Source organism: Chrysoperla carnea, chromosome 1, assembly GCF_905475395.1.
Source record: "Chrysoperla carnea chromosome 1, inChrCarn1.1, whole genome shotgun sequence".
Classification (NCBI taxonomy): Eukaryota; Metazoa; Arthropoda; class Insecta; order Neuroptera; family Chrysopidae; genus Chrysoperla; species Chrysoperla carnea.
The window spans coordinates 48,193,113-48,217,843 of NC_058337.1; the positions used below are offsets into that span (position 1 = coordinate 48,193,113).

Sequence of the window (24,731 nt, forward strand, 5' to 3'; positions counted from 1 at the left end):
TATTTAAGGAATGTCAAAAGAACAACGTCGGCTTCCTTAAGTAAATAATTGTAAATACATAGATAAATATTACAAATAATTTACTAAAATTAGAATAAACATACACTAAAATTAAGGATTTAATGTCGAAAAATTAATTAGAAATTAATTAAAAATTACGAATTTAAAATAGTTAAGTATGTATGAAGTATACCTAGTCGCTTTAATTAATTCACAACTTCCAAGACTGGTTTTCTACAATGCTATTCGTTTAACGGTAGTAATACATTTTCCGATCCTAATCTACAAGCTTCGGAGCTTCGACCATACAAAAATAAAAATTCTCGAAAGAAGTATAATTATGATGTTGGACATGAAACTAAAACAAGTGAAATTTTCAAAACTTAAAAAAGCACCGAGAAATTTTTCGGGAACGGCACCCTAAACTCGAACTTAAAACGTATCTAAGAAAACTCTCCATTAAATTACCTTTTCCCTTACACCCTTCTCCAAACTGAACCGATTTTGACTCCCCAATAAATTACCTTTCAAACGCGATGAAAGGGCGCCACGATGCCACAGTCAGACACACATAGCGGTCAAACTTATAACACCTCCTTTTTGGTTCGTGGGTTAATAAAAAGATGGACTTAGATCACTGTCTTTTTAGTTCCATTTCAACTACGAATAAATTGAAAATAAACTGAGCGGTAAGCAAGTAAGCTTAAATAAGAACTATGGACGGAACAAACCATAAACTCAGCAATATTTAACTCAAAAAGAAGGTAGGAGCGCCAGATAAGGCACTGCAGAGTTAATCTAGTAAGGTTGCAGTGATACTTTTGTTTTCTGAAACAGGGTCACAACCAGCCGAGATGAATGTCGTATTAATAGTACTTACATTTTGTACTACATCCTCATTCAAGCAGTGACATTTAAGGATCGTTCCTTGAAGGGTAAACGAAATATGAAAAATAAGCATTTTATTCATTCAAAATGCGTCAAATAGTTCTAATAAATATGGGTTAGTCAACTAATTTCAATTAAATTCAAAGTCTTCATTAGAAAATTTGCAATATCAGTAGCTTGAGCATACATTGGAATTTCAAAAGTAATTCTTTAAAATCTTGTATATGAATTGCAAGTAATATTAGTTTAGCTCCACGATATGAACAACCAATAAGAATACAACAATCCATAGTTGTTGACAAGGGAAACAGTCTCAATAATCTGATAATCTTTTTACAATCACAACAGTGAACACGGTCATACTATTAACAAAGGTCTTTATTCAGTAATATAAAAATGAATTTATTTCGTTTGTAAGTATGTGTGTATTTTCAGTGTTGTTTTCTAACCATTATGTAGTTTTGTTGTTTTATTTTTCAAACTGTCCTCTGTGATCTTACCGCTGCTGACTCGGCAAGAGAGCCAACTATAAATTTAATTATCTTTCTTTGTTTAATATGTTATCATTTTATTTACATTGTCTCATTCTTTTATTGAATTTTTATAGTTTTCTCACGGCTACGACAATATAATATATAGAGGAATAACGCGGAGTAAAGACACACATAACCTTTTAAAACGCGCTGCGCTCTTTACATTATCAATATACATATAACACTCCAATTCTTCTTTACACTACAGGAATTGGTAACTCTTTTTAGTAATCCTTACATTTTTTCAACGCTGAATTGAAATTTTGAAACCAAAATTTTATTTGACTTTCAAGAGCTTAAAAGGAACACTTTCTCAACGATATCGCACAAAATACGGTTAAAAACTATTAGTATTAATCCTTTAACATGAACATAATCTTTTGTGAATAATATTGAGGAATAAAACTTTTCAAATATTACATTCATAGTATAGTTATAATTTTGAAAAGTTATAATATGCAGAATCAGTCACAATATTTCTCCAATAGACCAAGACCAACACCAGGTTTTAGTTTCGAAATAGTCTTGTAAAACCTTTGCAAATGTCTTTTCATCTTAATTTTATATTTTTAACATAGCGAGTTCTTTGTGTTCAGAACCTTAGGAAATTTTGTATACATTTTTGTACTCCAAGCTGAGACACTTTAATAATATTGGATTGTATCATAAGTTTTCAGCATGGAAAAAAGACAATCGATTCTACATTAACGAACGAATAGAATATAACGGCGTATGCCTAAAAAATAAAAATTGGTTCCCCATCTTCGAGTTTTAGTCCGTTTAAAAGGAGTAGATTAAATTTTTATTGAAATAAAATAATAATAATATTGGATTATCTTTATTAAAAAAGGTGTATGTTACAAATCAAAAGTGTATTAAGTAAGACCAAAATCGTAAGCATAAAACTTATTTAACTTTTTTCTAGATATTATTAGGATTTTGCTGGGTACAGGGTTCTTCCAAGAAGGTGCTTTTAGAAAGTTATCCTTTATTCTCTAGCATATCGTTAAGGAATTTATACGATGGCTCTTATGGTCGTAGATATGATATAGGAACTGTCCTTCCCGCCTCCTTTTGAATCGTTTAACAGCGAAAACCAGATTATTTTTATTATTTCTGTCAAAGTTAATTACTTTTGTTGCAGTTACTTCCATGCCGTGGCTATAGCCTTGGTGAAACGGCACAGGTTCTTGTAGAAAACACACTTTCAAAATTTAGTTATGCTTTGCTACACCTTTAGGAAATTTCCATTCGATTAAACTTATATACAATTTTGAAACATAACTAACAAAGAACAGACTCACATTTCAATATACATCAGAAGTATCTCGCACTTTGTACTGTATAATCTATCGTCATCAGCTCCCGGAGTGCTATATCAATAGCCCATGGTTGCTTCATCTTACGATACCAGCGAGCAATATTGTCTTTGACTGAGTGTTTCTCTATATTATTTTATTATTGCAAAGGTCACATAAGTTTTTTTCTTCTTTGAACAATATATTTTGTCGTTATATCCTTATCAAATTCGATCAATAAAAATAAAAGAATAAAAGAGATGAATATTTTTTTCTTTTTCTTTCCATATATATTGAAGGAATATAGAATACTTTGTATTTTCATAAAAAAAGTTATTCTCGTAAGATTTTATTGGTGTTTTTGTAGAATTTATTTTTTAGGTTCCGTGATTTAAACCCTATTAATCTTAGTGACGTGGCGGTCACATTATTTCATAAATTGTGAATAAAAAAAATTTTTTTTTGGTTTCAATGTGACAATTGTTTAAAATATTTCTTTGCAATTGGTAAGCTAAAAACTTTTCAAGAAGCAAATTTCATCGTTTTATGTTCGATGCTTATCAAATCATCGTATGTGATTGTTTCGTAAATTATTTCTTTGAGTCTCATATTTTAAAATAAATTTTACAATTGTATTCTTTTCAAATTGATAACCTTAAGTCTTTCCAAGAATTTCAATGGTCTACATACTCTAATGATACTTTTTCCGCACATTTTTTCTAAGAAAATGTTAATGGGTATGTCAAAGTAGCAATAGCAAAATAAATTAAAAATTTCCCCGCATTCTCTCCCTTCGTTCTTAAAACTGCATCTGATAAATTGGAACAAAAACCAGAAAAAAATTATTTGTACCTATCGTTTTTTATTCTCTCATTTATATACCGAGTGAGTCGGCCAATGATGCCTGAAATGTATGAAATGACATGTATATTAAAATAATTCGGTAGGTAAACAATAACTTTGAAAAATTTTGTTTTTCAAATCCAAATGTAAGAATGAACCCCTTCGTAGTTTTCAGTTTCTCTTTCGTAGTTTTCTCCTCTTTGCCATTAACACTTGAAGCCTTAAATTTTTTAGATTGCCAGATCGAAACTCATGTGTAGTCAAATAAAATGAAAATTACAGATCAATATCTGTAGTTTGACTTTCCACAATTGAATCTAATGTCAGGAAATATAAGAGTCGGGGTTGGAAAACATGAGATCATAGTCAATGTCGAGAGATATAGTTTTAAGTTTTATTTACGACAATATTAGATGAAAATAATCAACAAGATAATTATTTTAAATTTGATTTCTTTTATAAAGAAATAAATCATGATTTGAAAATGAATGAAAAAAATATACACGTCATGAAATGTTTATTTATTCAGTTAAACCACATTGATTTAGAAATGCGAGATTTATTAGTAAAATTTTATTTTAGCAATATTTTTTAATTTTTAGGACAAAGAATATTCGATATTTCATCCAATAAGTGTCAGATTTTTTGCGATTGAACACTGTGTAGTTCTAACAGGTATTTCTTAAAGGCCCATTAAATCGATTTCTTCAACTTTAAATCGATATAAAGTACATAAAAATAATAACAATCGCTATGATATTGGATCAATTAAAATGGCTAACTTTTTTAGCCCTAAGAATACCGTGATTGGCTCCATTCATGCGTAATCCTAAAGTGGTACTTTCAAAGTTTTTATCGAGCAGATACAAACCTCAAATATGCCGGCAATATCATGGTTAATTTTGGTCTCTAATTATTCTTATGTATGTAGTTGATCGGAACAATCTACCGACTTCTCATGTTCCGACAGAAAATGGAAATGTCACACAAATGAATTTTCCTTACTCTTCGAATCAAACACGAAGCCCTTTGGTCCAAAATAACTTTTTAACACAAATGGAATAAAATTAACTTTCCAATGATCCAAATATCGTTGCGATTGATATTCTTTTTTATGTGTTTAATTTCAATTAAAAGTTTATTCCCTTTTAAAAAAGCACTCTTCGAAGGTGTACATTCATGAGACTTGTTAATAGAGTAATAAAAAAAATTCTGATGTTTGTGTAAAAAATGGTACCGACTTCGTTGAGGTATTGATCGAAGCATATTAACGGCAAATATGATCTAAGAATTGCGTAACATTCAGTCATGTCGGTCGAGTTTTTTTGTATAGCTTTTTATTATACTGGTTAACCCTAGTAGATGAGTTGGTTAATGCCTAGCCAAGTTCGTTCGCGGTATGCCTAGGGTAGCGGGTTTGAATACCGCCAACTCAACCAAAATTAATTTAAGTAATAGTTGTGATGGGCTGGTGTAGTGCATGGTATATGCATGAAGGTGGTGCACTCTGCCTCTAAAAATAATTGAAGGGCTGAACGTCTGTTTCTCTATGAACGCACATAGCAAAGCAGGTTGGTGAATGAACGTCCTTAATAATAAAGCTACCCCAAGAGATTGGCGGTTGCTGACACACTCCATATAGTGTAGACTATAGTTCTAAACATAAATCGTTTCACTCTTAATCATCATCCCATGCCTCCTGCCTAGCAGATAAGAAATGGTTCATCGTCAAAGTTCATGTGACAATATGCGGTATCTCGGTCTACCATCTAAATAACATACAATTAAAATATTGAAATAATCTTACGTAAGCATACAGGTATATAATTAGTAAAGGAAATAAATATAATGATTAGATGACGAAAACGAAATGAAATTCTAATTTAAACGAGAGAACATTTCAAATTTGAAACCAGCTGAAATACATTTTTCATTTTTAAAATCATGTACGAAAAGCAAGTTAGAGGTATCTATCTACATTGTTAAATTTGCCTTAGCTTTATATTTTTTTGCTTTGATAATCAGAAAATTAATATTCAAAGCAATTTTAGCTGACCAATGTTATTAATCTTAGTTCGTTAGTGCATAAGTCATAATCATAATTTAAATCAGCGATAATACTACTAAGTATATAAATAGGAATTTTGATTGAAAATTTTAGATTATAGAAATTTTATAATTTTTGTATTCCAAATATTATGTATTCCAACAGAGTCGCAAAAATAGTAAGACAAATCGTCTTATATGGCCTGTATTTCAACTTTTCTTTTTAGAAGTAATCTTTACATTATTGAATATAGCCCGAAGCCCGGCAGCAAAATTATGATGTCATGATGAGAGCAATGGCTAAATAGATTAATTTTTTATTTTATTTTATAAATATAACGCTTTTCTCTTTTTATTAGGTATTTTTAGTAGAACCTGAGCCCTACTTTGTATACTGTGAAGAACATATTCTGGTACCAGACACACGAAATTAAAAAATGGTAAATTACGCGAATTTTTTCTTACCCGCATAAGTTAAAAAAACAATTTTTTACATAATGACACTTTCATTTATATGATTATTTCAAATTTAAAACAACCCCTCGCTAAGAAGAAATTTACGATAATTCTGAATAATTAAGAGTTCTAGTTGATATCTTATATGATTTTTTATAATTTATGATTCATTAGATTGAGATTAGGATTAATTTTTTTCTATACATTTCATAATATTTTTAAACATGATACGATGTAATTAAAAAATACATAAAAAGTTTTTTTTAGTTATATAATTATGTACGAAAAAAAAACCATTCTGAAAAAAGTTTTAAATCTTACTTGACAATAATATTTAAGGCTACTGTAGACTTCTTAATTACTCATTTGCATTCTCTTTCTAAAATATATCATAAGTAATATTTGTTTTTAATAAAATAACAAAAAATTTACCATAAAATACTTCATTCTCCATTTTCGAAAGGTATACGTCGTATCTGTCTTCTATAATTACTACTACTAAATTACCATGTCCTGGCGGACGTTGGTCCTGGCTTACATGGCTTTCCATAAATTACGATTATAGGCCATGTCAATTCGTTGAGAAATCAATAAATTCTGTGCGCTCAGGTACTTTATAAACATTTTTCTTTTGCGTGCTCTAGATTTTTTTCTGGTAAGTACTAAATATTCTATCAACTGTCTAATCACATGACCCAAAAAATGCAATTGCCTTAATCTAATTGTACTTAATAATTGCTTTTTAACACCAATACTACTTAATACTGTTTCATTGGAGATATGTACAGTCCATGATATTTTTTTTAAATTCTACGCCAGATCCACATTTCAAATGCTAGCAACGCTAACTACATTCGCTGTGATAATAATTCTTTGATCACTAAATTAAATTTTAATAAGGTAATCTAGTATTCGAGCTTCGATTCAAGCAGGCAAAATAAAGTATTTGAAAAAAAGAAAATTAAAGGCCTTTAATACGTAAAAATTACTGAACTTCATATGTATATCATACGGTATCAGTTTTTAACATTAGATTTCAGACGTACAACACAATTGTTTAAATATATTCAGAACAACCGCGTTCTGATGTTTTTAGTTTTTTTTCCTTACCTTTAAAACTCGCGCAATTTAGCTACGACTGTTTATTTAAAAATTCATTCAATTGAAACATCACGCACTTTAATTAAAAAAATTAAAATACTAATTCTAATAAATAACCAATCAAACCTGCATTGGAAAGAGTTGTTGAAAAGAATTTAATTTAAACAAAAATATATTTGAAACGCACTATTTAAATTAGAGTAATTAATAATAATTTCTCTAATTATTCAAAAAATTATTTCCTATTCATAATATTTTTCAAGAAATTAATTCATTAAAGAAAATAATAGTAATATCACCTCATCTTCTACTTTAACATCCAAAAGTTCTAATTAAACACTAATTACTTTAATATGCGAGTGGAAGAATAGGAAACAACTTAACATCTGCTGCATTTCATAATGGAATCTACTTTCCTACAAGACTCGGAACGAACCATCGGAAAAGGTGACCCTAAAGCCCCTTTCTAGTTTAAAATCAGCTGATAATTTTTTTATTTGTGAATATTTTAGTTCAAATTTTATTTCATCAGAAGAAAGTGATCCCTTCAGAAAAATAATGACTGTCCAATTTTTGTTTGGCACACTTTTCCGAACAAGCTGGATGTTCCCCAACGTTAAAAACGACGTTTCATATTATTTTTTGAATCAGCCGGTCAGTAAATTCCATATACAGGAAATATTATGGATTTCATTTAAGTGAACGGTTTAATATGTTCAGCTATTGCTACAAATAGTAGATATTAACTGGCCATTATCGAAAAATTATGTGACTATCTTCGTACTCTTGTAATGTTGTTTTTCCATATTCGACTTCAATCTAGCGAATTGAATGTTAGAATCAAAATATTCATAAATAAAAAACTTATTATCTTTTTAAATGGAAAATATTAAAGTTTTTGTTTACTTATAAAAAAGCAGGAAATGTTTCAAATTAAGGGAATAAAACAGAGGGTGTAACTAGGACAGCACAATAAATAACATGATTCGGAGTGAAAGGACCAAGTCTAACCCTTCTCCCCTTCTTCTGAGACACGGAAGCTCTCAGAAATTTATACAAAAATATCAATTCGAATAGTCATCATAGTTTATTACTTAACACAGCCTTTATGGTACTGATCTGATTTGCTACTGATTTTTTATTGTTACTTATGTTATCAAGTTGAAAAATCCATTGCGCGTTTGGAACCAGTGAGAATGTTCGGTCATTGAGATTAACATACATATAATATTTAAAGTCTGAAAACAATTTGGCATTTAACCAAGAATTTAAAAAATGTCAAAACATACTTACATACATCTTTGTTTAGTGTATGTATTGCTATATAAATGTTTACTGTAACTTTACCAACTCAGATACGGGGTATTATTATACAAAACGGCTATAAGTTTTTATTTGCTGTAAAACTGTCAGACTTCTTGAATTACGTGCCAATAAGAAATTCTCTTTCCTTTATTTTTAAAAACAATATTATTTTTTTCAATTGTTTACATTTCGAATTCGATTCTCTATTTTTCTGTTTTTACAATTTATTATTAGTTTTGTTTCGTTCAATCACTGTGTTTACTGTTTAGTTTATTATTCAATTCCCAAGAGTGAAATATTGATTTGTTAAGGAATAAGGTTAGGCTAATTAAGGTTATAGACTTGGTCGAACTAAAGTGGGAGAAACATAGATCATAGGAGAAAATATAGTGCATATTTTTATCACACCCGAGATGTCTGCCTCCTGCCATGCAACTTCTCTACCTAGTCGTTTAAGTTTAAGAAGAGCTTCATTGTAGTAAGAGCTTTATACTAAGTGTTGGAGTCTTATTTTAATATCTTCATCTTAGTCTTGGGCCATCTATAAATTAAGTAATTTGTCTTGCTTATTTCCTCATACATTAGTACACATGCAAGACCAAGCAAGACTTCCAAGGACAAGATAAATGAGTATGACAAACAAAAACCAAAACAAAAACTTGGTGTTGGTTTTTTCCAGAACTGTTACCCACGTCAAGTATATATTTCTTTGTAAGTCTTTCGAAATAGCCAAAAGAGGTGTAAGAAAATAATTACAATAATTTATGTATGATCACCTCCTTCTGCTACTTATAGCCCCCTTTCCTTCTTACGCAAAAATATTTCGGTATAATATTTTTCAACCCTTTTCTTTACTGATATCGTGATTTAATTATTGAGATGGGAAGTGGATAAGTTAAATTACAGAAGGGAGAGAGGAGCAAGAAAAGATTGTCTTAGATCTCGAGATAATGAATATGAAATTTAAGCCAATATTGTTTTTAAACTACGAGCGCTTTTACCATGAAAATGATTAGCTAATCCGCTGATAAACTGTTAATGCCATCAATTTTTATTTTTATAGTTTAAAAGCGTATTAAAAAATTTTGTTACATTCGAATTCAAAATTTTCTTTCAAAACTTAACAAAAAATACTTGTACTTTTTTTTTGAATCATATTCCCAATAGTAAATGAAAAAATATTCCTTTGAAATAATCTTCAAAAACCTTTTTCTAGATGCCCTGTTTACTATACATAGATAATATATGTAGGTTTAAGAAAATGGCCGAAAAATTTCAAAGTTCACAAATCACTTTAAACTTCAAATTTATAAATTAAAAACAAAATCTTTTTTAGAGTCACTTTGAGTTTTAAAGGAAATCGGGCTTAAATTGATAAACCACACTTAAAATTAAATTAGACAAAAAAATTGTGATTTATTTACCTTTTCCATGCGAGGGTGAACTTTTATCTAATGCTCTAGAAAAATGTTGATCAACTACTGTAGCTGCGTCTCCCGTATAATGTGTAAAAACGACACAATTTGCTGAGACGTATTGTGCTCTCGATGTACAAGACGATCCAAGTCCTTGGCATGAATCATCATCATCTTCATCAACGCCTGGTCCTAGAAAAAATTTAAAGCATACAAATATAATTTAAAAATACTGATATAACGGAAATGATTTCAAAACCTCGACTTAAATTCACCGACTAAAATGAATTTCCGAATTTAATTCAGACGATTTGTTAAGTCTTTACATTTATTTTAAATTGTATATTAATGCCAAAACAACGACAGGAAAAATAGACCTGCCAGTACACGACGAACAACATCTGTACTTTGCACATAGGTAGTTTCTAGGAATTATAATATAAAATTTCATCCGATGTGATCAAATTTTTTCTATGAAACAGGTGTTTGAGTTCCAAAATAGCCCCCAAACAAATTTATTCAATATAAATTAAATATAAATTGTCGATCAATAACCATTCTGTCGCATTTAAAGTGAAGACACCCTCATATTTTCGTTATTTATAGGAATATCGATTTGAAATCTTGCACACATACAGGGTGAGGGGTCACATTTTTTACGATACTAAACTTAATTAAATAAGTCCGTTTTTCATTATTTTGTCTAGCGTCAGAAATGGTTTGATATCGCAAAAATTATTTAAAAAAGTTGCTTAGAATATTTTTTTATACCCATTTAACAATTTTCATGACAAAATTCTCATTTTTAATTTTTTCATGATTTGGTCCACATTCATAATTATCACAAGTTCACTGAAATATTTGAATAAATAACACAATTAAATTCTCAATTCGTCCAGTTTTTACATTCCATAGCACACGAGTTATAAAATTAAAACATAAACTTTTCATTCGACTAGTGTTGGTAGGAATTCGAGAAGATCATGTATTGCACGGCACATTATATTATTTCCTCTTGTCGAAAATTAATCAATAAATCCCGAAAAAAAATGGTTAAGTTCGACTTGCCATGACCGAAATATGTCAAAATAATACTTCGATCGCCAATTTATTTCATTTTTTAAAATTTGGCGGCTATTTTAATAAAGACCTTACATATTACCTACCAATTTTCGCCGAAAAAGAATTGAACTGAAAACTGCATGCAATATTTTAGAACTGTACCCATAAGTATAGTATTAAAAAGTGTACCGATAGGGCTACAAAGAACGTATCGCAACGCAAAGTCAGAGGAAAATGATTTCTACGTCATAATGCTAAGAAACAAAGAAATCCGTGGGTGTGCGATAGCTATAAATTAGTATATAATATACAATACCTTCAGTACTAGACCTTTCATGCAGTGAAACGTCTTCTTCAACTTTATGTTGACCCAACGGCGCACTACGTATAGGACTTGGAGCTGGTGAAATACCACTGGTTGTATTACCACCACCTCCACCACCTTGACCAGCACCGCCAGGAGAACTAACAGATCCAGCACTACTATGACTTGCCGATGCTGATGTTGCCGAATGTGCTAATATTCCACTTCCACTTACTGTTCCTGAATGATGATGAAGACTAGATTGTACTACAGAAGTTGATGAAGTGGCCGCTGCCGATAAGTGTGCAGCTGACGAATGTAAATATAAATCACTAGGTAACCCTAGTGATGATGTTGATGGTTGTGGATTATCCGATAATGATCTTTGAACATTGAACTGGAAAATAAAATGAAAAAATGAATGAATATCTTCGTTTGCGTTAATTTTATGATTTGTTCCAAGTAATATTTAGAATATATTTGTTAAAAAAAACGCTAAAATATAAAAATACGATGTCAAATTCAAGGCACTTTTCAAAAAAAATTTATAATCTATTGGGTTATTCTGCAACTAAGATATACTCTATGTAACGTTTTCAATAAGAACTTGTGTTATAGACTCCATTATGATTGGATTAATAAAAATTTCAATGTTTGTTATTTTTTGTTTCCAAGGAATCAAAATTGTATTTTAATTTTATTTTGCCAAAACATTTCAAAAATAAAAAAAGTAATGTTTTGAACTGTCAAAAATTATAAGAAAATAGTTTTTTGGCATAAATTAATGATAATTTTCAATTTTTGTTATTTCGTTTTTATAGTGTTAAAAATATATTTTGATAAACAAAGTGCTATCTGATCTTAAATCAAATGTGTTCGATATTCATTAATTACGTATGCATTTTGGGGGGAGAGGGTTGAAAAAGTCTTATCATGTGCTTATGTGGAAAAGGGGATAGGACTTTAAACCCATTCTTCCGTAACATTTTATGAGTTGGAATTCAATATTAGAATTAATGTATGCACTTCGCGAAATAAAGTTTCTGAATGAAAATCTTAAATTTACATCAAACAGTAATTATTATTCGGCGACACGAGATTGAATCTTACGTAAGGTGGGGGAGGGGGTTTCGAGAAATTTTATGTATTCTTACGAGATGGGAAGGGGAGAGGGGTTAAAATCGTCAAATTTTGCTTACCTAATTAATGAATGGCCCCAAAAAATTGTTATTTTATCAAAGATGATAAAGAACGACGATAGCGATACATTAAGCAGTATCGTGACATTAGAGCGCTGAAGTATTTTTTTTTAAACTCAATTTTTATAATTTACACCAATTTACCAATTACATGAATATAAAACTGAAAGCGTTTAATAAATGGCGTAAGGATTAGTCACTTTAACTAGAATTAAAAACAGATTTCTCGCCCTTAAATTTATGAAAAGCAAACGTAAAATCTTTATATTTCCAAATAAACATTAATGAGAATTATCGGAGTAAGCTGGAGTTTTTTTAAAGAAATTTCAACAAATGATTTTACTTTAGACTAGAGCAGAGTCCCGATCCATTTTTCGATCAAAGGACCGACCCTCCATTTATTAACATAAATGTGACTTAATCTCTATTAAACATTATTAATAATGAACGTTTGGTTCCTTACCATAGGTGTATACAATATGGAATACTATTAAATATAAATTTCAAAATTAAGAATAATTTACGTGTGATTGTGCAATTAAAATAAATAACAAGCTTTTATATGTAATTACGAATATAATTTTTTTTTAGAACGTTCACTAGGAGTTGTACTTAATATACACAAAATCAAGATTATTAAATCCTTTCTTTCGACACTATTATAGAAATTACCTTATGAAACATTTTCCTAAACAATATGAAATGTTCTACTGAATATAATATTTTTATAAATGAGGAATTTTGTAACTGACGAAAAATAATTGTTAAAAGAAAAAAAAATTATGTTTTCTTATCATTAAAAATGAACTATAAAAAATTACCTATTTAATTATAATATTTCTTATTAACTTGTGACCATATCAAAAAGAATGAAAAAAAGAATTTATAATATGTGCCTCTTTGTACTAACGCTTATCTATAAACAATTTATTTTTTATATAAATGGCCTTAAAATACATATAATTTTGCATATAGGTAAATATAATTATACAGCTAAAAAAAAAAAGTGAAAATAACAATTGACTGAGCAAGTTGTTGAACTGCCCTGCGTTAAGTAAAATTGTTGAAATGAATCGATAGTGTTGATTATCAATGTATTAAAAACAAAGTTTTTTTGTTTTCGAAAATTACGATCATTTTTCGAAGTAGAATTTTCATGTTTTAAAATGATTAAAATTTTTAATTAAAGAAAATTTTTTCGAATATATTTGGTATGATTTTAAAATCTACTATTCAAAGCTTCATACATATTTGAAGCCTTCCATCTACATATGATAGTTTTGGAGAAAATGGCAATACAAAATTTAATCTAATTTGTTCGCTCGCCCTCGGGATACAATTCGTTATGACCTCGTTTATGACTTCAAAAACTTTTATTACGTCCTGAACGCGCCCTAAAAACGGACTAGTTCGATATTTCTCAATTTTGTGTTCGAGTTTGCATGCTCTCGGATAGACAGACAGACAAACGGGCAGACGGAAATAGACGAATTATATATTTGTTATGTATACCTATATCAAACATTAATTTTTCTGAGCGTAACATACTGGGGCATATATACAGGACGGCTATGGTTATTAATGAAAAATTCAACTACTGCGAGGGAGGGTGAGGGAATTCAATGAGTTTTCAGTGACTTTATTGATTCCTGGGTGGTTCTAGTTTGAAGAAAAAATTTCTACCTTAACAGAGATGGAAATTAAAAAATTTAAGGTTGAAATTTTTTGAAAATTTTTGTTTTATGGTACTTTGGTCATTAAGAAGAACGAAACTATACGTGCTAAAATCACAAAAAAGTACAAAATAAAAATTTTACCAAAAAAATAGAACCGAAGGTGTATAAAGGTTTCTTGTGAGAAACTGTTTCGAAGTCGATGCCACCCATATCTCAGCTAAAAATTGATTAATTGGCGTCTACTTCAAAACATAAGTCCTCACAAGGAATATTAGTGATAGGATTGTTATTGGTAGAACTTTAAGATCATTTTCACTTTTTTGTGCATTTTTCTTTTTGACGTCGGTTTTTTTGTTTGCAAAAAATTTTTATTTTTGTAATTGTAACTATGTTTTTTTTTTATCTATCAATAATATATTTGAATTCAAAGCAATATTTTCACTTTCTCATTTTGTAAAATAATTAATGCATTATTATTATTTATAGCCAAATAATTAGGTATTATACTACAACTAATAATTTTTAATCATTATTATTATAAATTATATTATATTATATGGGTTATTTTTGTATCAGCTACATGGATATCACTCTAGTTATATTTTTATCAGTTGTGCTATTATCATCTAATTATTAACATAAAATAGTTAAAAAAAATCCTTTAAAAAAATTTTTATGTCATAAACGAGTGTAATATAATGTGACATATTATCTATAATTAAGGTAGTACGAGCACCAAGGCAAGTTTATTTGTGGTTGAAATTATTTTTAACATATTTTAAAATGTGATGATGAATTTTGTTATAATAATTTTGTTACATAACTACACGAATGTAGACGAGTAATAAGAATACAATTTTTCGATATCTGCCTTGGTTTTTGAAATAAAGAAAGTTAATTAAACAAAATATTAAATTTTCTATATTTTGAAAATTAATCCAGATATTGCAAAATTTTATTCTTACTTTTCGTCTTATATTATCAAGTTATAACATAATTCACCATTAAAATTGAAAAAATATACTTTTTTTAATCTTGTGTCCACACTACCGTGCTCAAGCATCCTTAATTAGTTGGGCACAACGCGTTGTTTTTTTTTTTCAATAATTTATTAAGGTTTTAACTTTAACTTAAATAGTTTTTATCCATCTACCATTTTCCCATAAGACCAATGTTAAATATGCCTACTTTCGAAGTCATTTATTTATTTAAATAATCGGGACCCCCCCCCCCCTAAAATTTTCTTTAGAATTAGTTCAACTTCATAAAAGAACTCAAGTCTTTAACCCAAAATTGCTCTGGCGCTGGTACATCCTTAATATACGTTTTTTTGCTATTTTTGAAGCCATGCTATATACATGGTTTTAGTTCCCAAAATACCTCCACGTAGTTTTGGTTCACTTCTATATTCTTGCTAGAAATATTAAGTTTTTTATTCTACGCAGAATAACTTTAAATGTACCGGACATAACGAGATCTATTGGGCTATGAAAATTGAGTTCTGCCCATGTGTAGTTAAAAAATGTAGTAAAAAATGACACGTCTCTATATGCGATAATGAATAATAAGGTCAATTCATACCCAATAGTGATAAATGGGGATATAATTTTTGCTTAATATATTTTTACTTTTTAAAATTAAAATTTTGAATTTAACATTAGATTAGATTAATTCTGTTACCTAGTTACCATTTTTCGCAATTTTTGTACAAATTATTACATTATCATTTTAAATAAGAGATATAGAAAGCAGTAAGTTTAAATAATAAACTACAAGTGCGTACCCTACGAGCTCCGTTTATGCCATTTGGTAAGATAATTTTTAAAAATTAATTCAAACTAATTCCTTTATTTCTTATGCCAAGATTGTAATCAGCCAGTGGGCTAAGAGAGGGGGAAAGATCGTGAGCAGGTTAGTCTATACTTTTAAATAGAAAAATAAAAATCTCAATTCAAGGGATTCTACTAGGTAAAAAGTAATGCAGAATCTCTAAGAATTACGAGATTCGTTTTTTCGGGTGGTTATTATAAATCTCATATGCAATAGCAATAATTTGATTAAATTTGTGCGAGTCTTTAGTGATAGCAGTATCTCCCTACCCTCTCCTTGACGACATCCTGGGGGAGGCCACATATTGTTGAATCTAATTTTGTTGAAAAACAAAATAACAAGTTTATAAGATAAGTGATGTTTATTTCATTTATTATACTGTTTGTCATTTGATTTTAATACTAGAATAATGAATCTTATTTTTCAACCTTAGTCACAGTTCAAAATATTTTTAATATATTTTTTTAATAATAATAAAAGTAATAGCTCCATCTAGCAAAATAATCTAACTTTATAATTGATATGATAAATTATCTCTAAATAATTATAAACAGATTGACATTACTTTTTATTTCGTGAACAATAAAAAAAAGTTGGTTTCTCTTCAATAATTATTATTCAAAGTTGAATGAATTACAAAACTTTAGCAGATGTTAGTTTTATCTATTTACTATATTATATTGCAACACGATAAACAACCTCATAAATAATTTGTTAATTAATAATTAATTAACAAATTGGATCTAGACAAACCATCTCAATCAAACCAGCATAGAGAACAGAGTCGGATTATCTTTAATGAAGCTATATATACTCGTTGTGTGACGTCTCCTATGCCTCACAGCTATATGATTGGTTGACGTTTGTGTCTAACTTTAATACCACATTGATCATACAAAAATTACTTTGTCAAAAGAGATGTATAAGAACGTATCAATTACTCGCAGATCGAAGAAAACGTATTGTAAGCAATATATTTCATGTAAAAGTAAAATTAATCTATTTCTTGTAAGTATCTACTAAAAATAGATTGACTTCTGAAGTCAATTCAGCATACTGACCTGCATAGAAGTGCTATCTGCTGATTCGTAAATAAGCCACGTCACCATAGTAACCTAAGCTGTTCTCCTAATCTGGATTGAATTTCAGAACAAAGGTATTGTGTGATGCATGTTTTTACAAAGCGATTTTACAAAAAATGTATTTTGTAAAATCGCTATGTAAAAATGCGATAGCATTGAGATCTACCCAAAGGAATAAAATGAAACTGTAATAGAATAGTGTATTCTAGAATATGGCGAGTCAAAAATTCATGAACTCCATCTTTCTGCCACGTGGTAAATAAGTCGATTTGGAGCATTTTCTCTCATAGGACATATATATATGGCAGAACGGTCATTTCCGAGATAAAGAGGTGTGTAAAAATTTGAGACCCTAAAAAGTGGACCCTAACTGTCTGGACGCAAAGGTAAGTCAAAGACCAAAAAAAGAAGACAAAACTTTTTGGCGGTTTCAAATGGAATCTCCCTTCTCCTCCTCCCAGAATCACTCTAAATAGTGGTAAAAGCAAACTAACCAATTTTGAGAGTGTTCATAAAGTGTATTAAAAGAGCGAAACTACTTAAGGGCTTTTTGGACTGCAGGACAGGAGTTCATGGTAAAGATCGTCAGCCACTATTGAAAACAATAGACAATATTGTGAAAAAAAATTTGAAATTAAAAAATAAACCGATCATAAGTTTGGCGCAGTTACTGTTTGTATGGAGAAGTCATATTATATAACTGTCGCACATAAAATATTTTGCTGTCCTATTTTTTTTTCCTATTTCGCACACCAACATCACTATAGAAAACAGTTTTTTGACAAAATGGAAATTAATTGAGTAATAAATAATAGTCTAAGGCTCTACAAATTCACGATCTGTCCCTAATTGTACTCTCGTATGCGGCGAAAAAGCAACGTTGCCAAATTTTATCTAACACCTTTTTGTTTTCTTGACGAATATTTGTTTAATTTCCAATCTTTGATTTTCATTTCTTCAATTTCTGATACCTAATGGTAAGAGATTCAGAATAATTTGAATTTCCAAGTTGGCCTTAAAAAATTTAAAAAACTTTGTTATACATTTATTTCCTGAGGCCGACTTAATTCCGTAAAAATAAGATTAAAAGAAAAAGGATGGATAGAATTTTGCATTCAATTTCTGCCGAATCTTTACGATTTACCACAATAAGAAATGTACCTCTATCTCGACTTTTAAACTATCATGAGGGTCAAGCTAAAATTAAAGACCACCATTTGCTTAGTTCGATCTAGCCGATCGACCAAGACGAACCATCCATCTTTTATATTTGTTTGGATGAGGTATGAGAATAGTCCCCTACAGCACTTAAATTTCAATGTAAGCACACGTTAATCGTCTTCGTTGGTAAAACAAATTATGGGTGGTAGTAAACGAAACAATTAAAAACGAAAGTCCCTGTTTTTATTTTAAATAATTTTAAAATAATCTTTCTTCACTCAAGATCTGTTCTGTTATCTTGATTTGTAGATACTGCTAACTGAAATCCTATCTTTAGATCCAATCTTATTACTTTATAAAGCTCTGGTTCAATCTTTATAGCTTTGGATTAATTAGAATAAACAAATTTTTCAAACTTCCAAATGCAATATTTTGTAAAACTCTTATAGTTTAAAATTGCCTTGAGAAGTTTTTTGAATTTAAGACTAGAAAAATGTTTTACATAATTATAAGAAGATAGGACCATGCGATAGAGATATTTAAATTTTTTTCTTGATCTATGATAAAAGAAGGCAGGTGCACAGTTTGATCATTAGGTGATTTACTTATTAGAAAAAACCTATAACTATGCCTAATAATAATACGAATATCTATTGCACTTTAAAATATTAATCCCAAACTATGTTTAAAAGTGTTTATTTAATTCAGACGATGTTTATAAGATATAATCTCTCAAATTATTAATAAAATCAAACTACTTGGCTTTAAGTATCGTTTTACATTATTTATGTGCATTCTTAAAACAGGTAAGTTCCATCATTGGGTCGTAATTTATAATGTTCATTAATTAAATAACATTAATATTTTGTTTCTCATTTCTTTTAAATTTCTAACACACATTAAATATTTACATATAAAAAAAACTATGTATTTTAAATAATGGTATGGGCCTTCGATGTTAACGCCATTTCTAATTAATAACCTACAGCACTAAAGGAAAATTTGTTGCAAATTAAATTAACCCCGACAAATGTATAGAGTTTATCTACACTTTCTGTACCAGTTATATACTAGATTTAGCACGGCTCAAAATAAATTGATTAAGTTTAATTTGCCTTTGGAAGAAATTGCTTCATTTGGGAGTTAGGCGACCTTGAAGTTGAAATATTTAAATCATTCTTGGTAAATTTACTAGAAATACGAAATATTATTTTACTAAAATTCAACAAAATTTTTCATATCTCAATTTTTTCGATGAAATTGATTCCAATGAATAAAATAAAAAATTTTTTGTAAATTTTAAGAATGAAATATATTTGCCAAGATTATCTTTTTCATAAGTTAGCAAATTTAAATTCAACACATTCAATCCTGTACCATGGACGTAGAAAGACGAGGGGTTTGAAATCTAAAAACTTCACGATACACGATTCAAAGAATAAATACAGCTTTCTTCTACGGTTTTTAATGCGCACCACATCTACAATAGTCCTTACAACTTTAGAAAGAATAGGAGCATACTAACAGAATAAGTAGGGACAACTAGAAGGATAATAAGTGCCATTTGGTGGTTCGTGTACATATTCTTCCTTGAGAATGTAAAATTATCGTCGAGTTTTGCGGTTTTTAGGTATTTTCACACTTCCACCTCCTCTCCAAATTCAGCTAAAGAGTTTAAAATTACAAAGTTCAAATTACATTTCGGTTGAGTTAGCGTTAAGTAAATGTCTTTTCCAGGTGTCAACTTTCCGACCCCATCCTACTTTTTAATGTCCAAAAAAATATTTAGCCTTGATTTTCGCAGTATTTTTAGCCTTGACTCACCTCTAAAGTTCCTCCAAATCGAGCGAGAGAAAGTTACGTAGCAAAAAAACCATCCATAAAAATTGTGAACAAAAGGCAGGGTAGGTAAGGTCAAGGAAAATGATGGCTTTACCACGGTAATCCCAATTCAATAGAAAACATTAAATAATGAGAACCTTCTTCTGAAGACCTTAGTGATGAGCTGTGCTGCTCACGAGTTTTTTTTTTTTTAATTGTTAGTAAGACTAATTTCATTACATTACAGCACATTATTGATGATATTTTTAACATTTACAAATATCTAAGCAAACTCATTATATTTAAATGTCATTTAACAATAAATATAAAAATAAAACAATAAGAAAAATGAATCTATCAACAAACAAAAAATCAAAAAACAAAATAAACGAACAATATAATAAATACAATATACAACCATAGTTTATTCTCAATGACAGTTTTGATATCTCAATCAAAGATCTATGTAATATCAGCGGCTGTTTGATTTGGTCCGTCAGTCTGATCAATACTAAACGGGTCCGCTCGATTAACGAGAAGCATATCTTACATAACATAATAGTAGTATCTCTCTTCTATATTAAAAACATTCAAGTTAATAATATCTATCAGTATGATAATAATCATACAAGAAGTTTTAATATAAACAGATACAGATTATCAGGCGACGGGTCTGAATCTAATACAATGATCATGCTGTGTCATTTTATTTAGCTAAATAAAATATTTTTATAAAGCTGATATTACACAAGAAAACTATCAAAATACTTAAGACGTATCGATTTCCTCTAATTTAAACCCTGATATACAACTTTATTGTATATTCAATTATAGAAGAGAGTAACATCAGTCACATATCTGTACGAAAAAAAAGGAAAAGTTTGTGGATTCGATTCACTCCAGGGGTTTTTTCTTTAAGTTTAGTATTGATTAACAGTGATTTACATTGACAACAACATGATTAACAGTGACTTAAATATTTTTAATTTTAAGGAATTTATTTATATTCTTCTCCAAGAAACAACCAAATTAAATTAAAAACTTTAAACCTACGTACAGAAGGATTTTAAATCTACGTAGGTACAGAAGTACTTACCGGTTTATCAAGTCAAACATTGAGGAAGGATTGGCAACGCAAAGTCGTCGAAATATACAAAAAAATTAAAAGCATTAAAATGATCGGTGTATCAATGACAGACTTTTACTGAGACAAAAATTATATGGCAAAATGGGTCACAAGATTATGAAAATTAAAAATAGTTTTAGTCATAACAATGTTTTAAAATGGTAGAAAACATCCAAAAAAACTTTAAAGACCAAAATGCAGACCCTTTTATCAGGTATAGACTCCTGCCAGATTTAGAAGAAATAGAATCAAACACTAGGTGTCACCAGTGACAATGTCCCAGAGACAGACAATATAGCAATCGATAGATGTAAATATGCGCTATAACAGTGTACCCGGTCTGTCCCGTCAAATGTGAGCAATAAAGATGGGGTAAAGTATCAAAACAGTAGACGCAGACATAAATATCTGAGTCTACACGGTAAGAAATTTTTTGTGGATAAAATATGTCAGTATCGGTGCAAACGCCATACTGATTTGAAAATTGAGTTAATGCAGGTCGGGCGTCGGGCCCATACTGCTGGATATCCCTATTCAATACAGAAACTTAACTTATGCTTACATAGATACTACAGTATCTGTTTCTATACCATACCAGCATTGTAGTAATCGCTATATATTTCTTACCGTGTACAACAATAATCAAATTATAACACAATTTTTATTCCTAAACTTTTGAATTTCAAAAGGAATGTATTTCCTTGTGTTTGTATTTTTGTAATCTATTGTACCTATTTTAAAATGCTTTCATTATCTTCAATTCTATGTATGTATGTATCAATGGATTTTAAGAACCAATTAAAATTTTATATTACTATGTCATCTACAAAATGAGGTCAAGTTCGTAAAAAGTGAGACCAAGTTCGTAAATTAGCAGCATAGGTCAATTGGGTCTTCATCTTGGAAACCGTTAGAGATAGAACAAAAGTTTAAATATAAAAAACTAAACAACTATGAAACATTTTTTCATAAACAGTACTGTTTACCCGTGAGGGCGCAAATTAAGCGTAAATTGTATAGTATGTATTATATGGGAATATCAGTTACGTATGTGTGACATGTATCTATGTGTAATGTGATAGAGTAATCAACACTGTCTATTCATGGTATTTCAACAATTAACTTAGTCAATTGCTCGTTTTCACTTGTTAAAACTGTATTTCAAATTAATTAAAACTATAAACCATCACACACGCTAAATAAATTCAAGGTTTCCGTGCACCTCCACCATTATAATTTCTATTCCTATCGTATTTTCGAATACCGTCATGAAAGAATTATCAATTATAGATGAATTAAGCAAGCCTATTAACTTCAATTTTATTGATTTTTATTCTGCTTTTTTATCTTAAAAATTTCCGACAAACAATATACAAATTTGAGATTTAATAATAAAAAGGTAATATTAATTATAACACAATAAAAATTGTATTTTATATCTTATAAATAATACCATTAATATTATTGGATATATGTATTTTTTAAATTGTGTTTAAATTTCTCATTTCAAACAAACCTTTTGGTAATGTACCCACAAAACAACGACAAGAAGTTAATATACCTGTAAATAAATCTTATGACTGTGGTATCTGGTAGGGAAATGACATAGGTATTACTATAAAAAAGGATCATGAGAGATATTTGGTATACTTTAAAGTGTAGTAAGTAAATAGCGCAGATTTTAACGACATTTAGTTTGAGTATGGATTCAGTAATTTTTATACCATGTGTATATGAAATATTTCAAGGTAGAGGAAGTTTGTAAATTAGTACATTTCCGGTTGTCCGTCCATCTACATGTCTGTCTATGAACACGATAACTCAAAAACGAAAAGAGATATCAAGCTTAAACATAAAAAGTGATATTGAGTTCGTAAATGAACAGCATAGTTCTATCAGGTCTTGGGTACGAATGACCCATCTTGATAAACCGTTAGAGATAGAACTAAAGTTAAATTGTAAAAAAATTTTCCTTATAAAAAAATAAACACCTTTATTTGAAACTTGAAATTTTTTCATAAACATTACTTTTATACAAACGACTTTGGCTTTCCAAGATTGACTATCTTTCTGTACTTACATGACTTAAAAAAAGCAAACAATTGCGTAAACAATACTGTATATATTTATATTTGGTGTTTCAACAATTAACTCACTCAAATGTTTGTTTTCACTTGTTTGTATCATTTGTAAATAATTTTTTATTTATCTCTTTCAGACTTAAAATTACCTCTTATTTGGAGAAAAATTTTTCATTTTTAGTGGTGGATATAATTCTTTAGTTTTGCTGGTAATTTATTTGTAGAAAATTGTTAATTTAAATTCCCCGTACATGCGTTTTATAATGCAACTTTTCGCGAAAACTGATGAGAATAGCTTATTAGTGATATAGTAGAAAAAATTCACATTTTCCTATAATTCTTTTTAATTTCTACTTTCAGTCTAAAAACAATAGCTTTCCATATGATATTGTTATACTGCGATTTTTTAAGAATTTTATTAATTGACCGTACTCATCATATGATAATCATCATATGATATAAAATATTTTTTTAAATCTTTTAAGCCCGTTTGCTTTCAAGTATTTTGTAATATGCACAGTTTACCTACGTTCTTTAAAGATATTGAATGATAAATTCTTACTAATTATACCCCGCAGCTTTGTCTCCGTAAAATTATTTTTGTCATTCTCTGAGTTAACTTAAACATATATGATAATCAAACCAAATTATACGGATCCTGGGAATTTTTTTAACGTATCAGTACCATAGTTAATGCCTTACCTAGGTTGTCTTCACCCTTTCTTTGGTGAACTTCCAAATTAATTTTCATCCTTTTTGCTTTATCCAAAATATTTCAAAAATTTTAAATGGAATGAACTTTTATCAGAACTTTTTAATCATTAGAAAAATTTCTATTTAATCATCTTCGACAAACACGATCGTGTGTAATTTAGTTTCATTAATTAATAACTTAAAAAATTCTGACAGTCCAAATATTGGTGTGAATCATTTCTTGAGCTATATGAACGAATACATTTTACTGTACCATAAACCATGAAGGTATATCCAATTATCGAAGTTTCCGCCCAAAATATACTGAATTTGTGGCGCTTGTAATTTCTTCAATAGTTACAGTGGCACACCCAAATTGAAATTTATGATAAGTCTAACTTAAAAATTATATACATTACCATGAAGGTATGTTTGTTAAATGGAATCAATAGAGAATAGCAAGACCGAGATCTAACTCTGTAAGACTTATTTTCGCCCTATGAGTCTTGAAACTTTTACCAAACTTAGGTACTGTAGAAAATAATTAGTGAACCGCCTAGAAAAAAATCCTTTTTTATCATATCTGATTAAATTTTTCTTTCGGGCGTTAATTTTTCTTTTCGTTCTCATTATTTAATTTTATAAAAATAATATATAGATAACTGATTAATTTTGTGACGATTATTAAAACTATGAACCCAAAAATCCTGAAATACTACCATGAGACTTAATTGAACCTTATTAGTTCAAATTATTGCTGATACAAGATCAAAACCAAGACTCGATTGACACAGACCACGACTGAGATTAT

The 24,731-nt window shown here is 29.2% G+C and overlaps 1 protein-coding gene across 1 annotated transcript in view; it reads right to left on the reverse strand.

Annotated features, from left to right (window-relative positions):
- Nucleotides 1–24,731, reverse strand: part of LOC123305365 (protein vestigial) — a 98,976-nt gene that overhangs the window by 44,159 nt on the left and 30,086 nt on the right. Inside the window, exons 2-3 of the mRNA XM_044887064.1 lie at nucleotides 11,264–11,648; nucleotides 9,895–10,077 (exon numbers count right to left, since the gene is read on the reverse strand). Of these exons, the coding sequence (XP_044742999.1) occupies nucleotides 9,895–10,077; nucleotides 11,264–11,648 (568 nt within the window). The remainder of the gene's footprint in view (nucleotides 1–9,894; nucleotides 10,078–11,263; nucleotides 11,649–24,731) is intronic.